The following is a 1,633-nucleotide window of genomic DNA, read 5'->3' on the forward strand; positions in this document are numbered from 1 at the left end:
TTAGATGTGGCAGTAGCTGTAAATATAGACTGGTTAGATTAGATATAACTATAGCTGTAAAGATAGATGAACATTTAGATGTAACGATAGCTGTGTAGAAAGACGAACAGTTAGATGTAACGATAGATTTACAGATAGACGAACAGTTAGATATAACAATAGTTGTACAAATAGATAAACAGTTAGATGTGGCAGTAGCTGTAAATATAGACTGGTTAGATTAGATATAACTATAGCTGTAAAGATAGATGAACATTTAGATGTAACGATAGCTGTGTAGAAAGACGAACAGTTAGATGTAACGATAGATTTACAGATAGACGAACAGTTAGATATAACAATAGTTGTACAAATAGATAAACAGTTAGATGTGGCAGTAGCTGTAAATATAGACTGGTTAGATTAGATATAACTATACCTGTAAAGATAGATGAACATTTAGATGTAACGATAGATTTACAGATAGACGAACAGTTAGATGTAACAATAATTGTACAGATAGACGAACAGTTAGATGTAACGATAGATTTACAGATAGACGAACAGTTAGATGTAACAATAATTGTACAGATAGACGAACAGTTAGATGTAACAATAATTGTACAGATAGACGAACAGTTAGATGTAACAATAATTGTACAGATAGACGAACAGTTAGATGTAACGATAGATTTACAGATAGACGAACAGTTAGATCTAATGATTGTTTGCAGATAGCTGTACAGGTATATGAACAGCCAAATGTAACAATAACTGTACAGAAAAATGAACAGTTTACAGATAGCTGCATAGATAGCCAAAGGGAAATTGTACTGTTAAATTTCGAGTTCTGATTGCAAAACTGCACGGAATATCTTTTTGGGGAAATGCATTTTGTTCGTCCTCTTTGAATGACTAGGAGTTTGTATCAGTTTATCTAACTGGATAATTTATTATGCAATTATGTAACTTGTTGAGTCACCACCGATATACATGTATATAGACATGTAGCCTATATAATTTATCTAGAATGTCACGATGTACCTTTATTATGCATTACTAACCTTGTAAAATGTGATTGTAACATAGTATCTTATCATGTGGAGCAATAACCATTTATTATGCACTGTCAACAGGCTAAATCTAATTTTCAGCGTTAATCTGCCATTATAAAGATGTTACTAGAACTTAAAGTGAAACTTTCGTCAATCATATGACTTTTTGTCGACTTGGTGATAAACCTTATGTCCACCGACAAACCAAGAATAATTTTTTGCATACTTCTGAATATTAATAGGATTATGAAGTTGAATGACGGAAACCTTTTGACTTTTGAAAATATTGTATTTTCTGATTTCCCATTTTTAAATAATAAGGATACACTTGGTTCTGAGATAAAACAACAGCGACCATTTTGGATCAGCATCTTTTTCTACAATCTAAATAAGATCAAAACACATTGTTCAATACAAAAAGTGACAGGCTGTAAAACGCTTACAGTTAAGCGCTTATTTTGCTTAAATCCGTACAGCAGTTTTCCATCAACTTCCAAAAGGCATAACGATCTTTAAAAGTTTACGTAAACCTTTTAAAGTTTTGGTGTTAAAAAATAACCGCCAGGACTGTTTTAATCAACACATCAGCATAATTAAGG

General features: G+C 31.8%; 1 protein-coding gene across 1 annotated transcript; it reads left to right on the forward strand.

Moving 5' to 3' along the window:
- Positions 1 to 364: 364 nt before the first annotated feature.
- On the forward strand, positions 365 to 717 carry LOTGIDRAFT_176941 (hypothetical protein; the record flags this gene model as incomplete). The annotated part of the gene is made up of 1 exon (XM_009066557.1): positions 365 to 717. A coding segment is annotated over one exon (353 nt), but the record flags the coding sequence as incomplete, so codon positions are not given.
- Between the last annotated feature and the right edge of the window lie 916 nt (positions 718 to 1,633).

The sequence above is a fragment of the Lottia gigantea genome (genome assembly GCF_000327385.1).
Source record: "Lottia gigantea unplaced genomic scaffold LOTGIsca_7731, whole genome shotgun sequence".
Lineage (NCBI taxonomy): Eukaryota > Metazoa > Mollusca > Gastropoda > Lottiidae > Lottia > Lottia gigantea.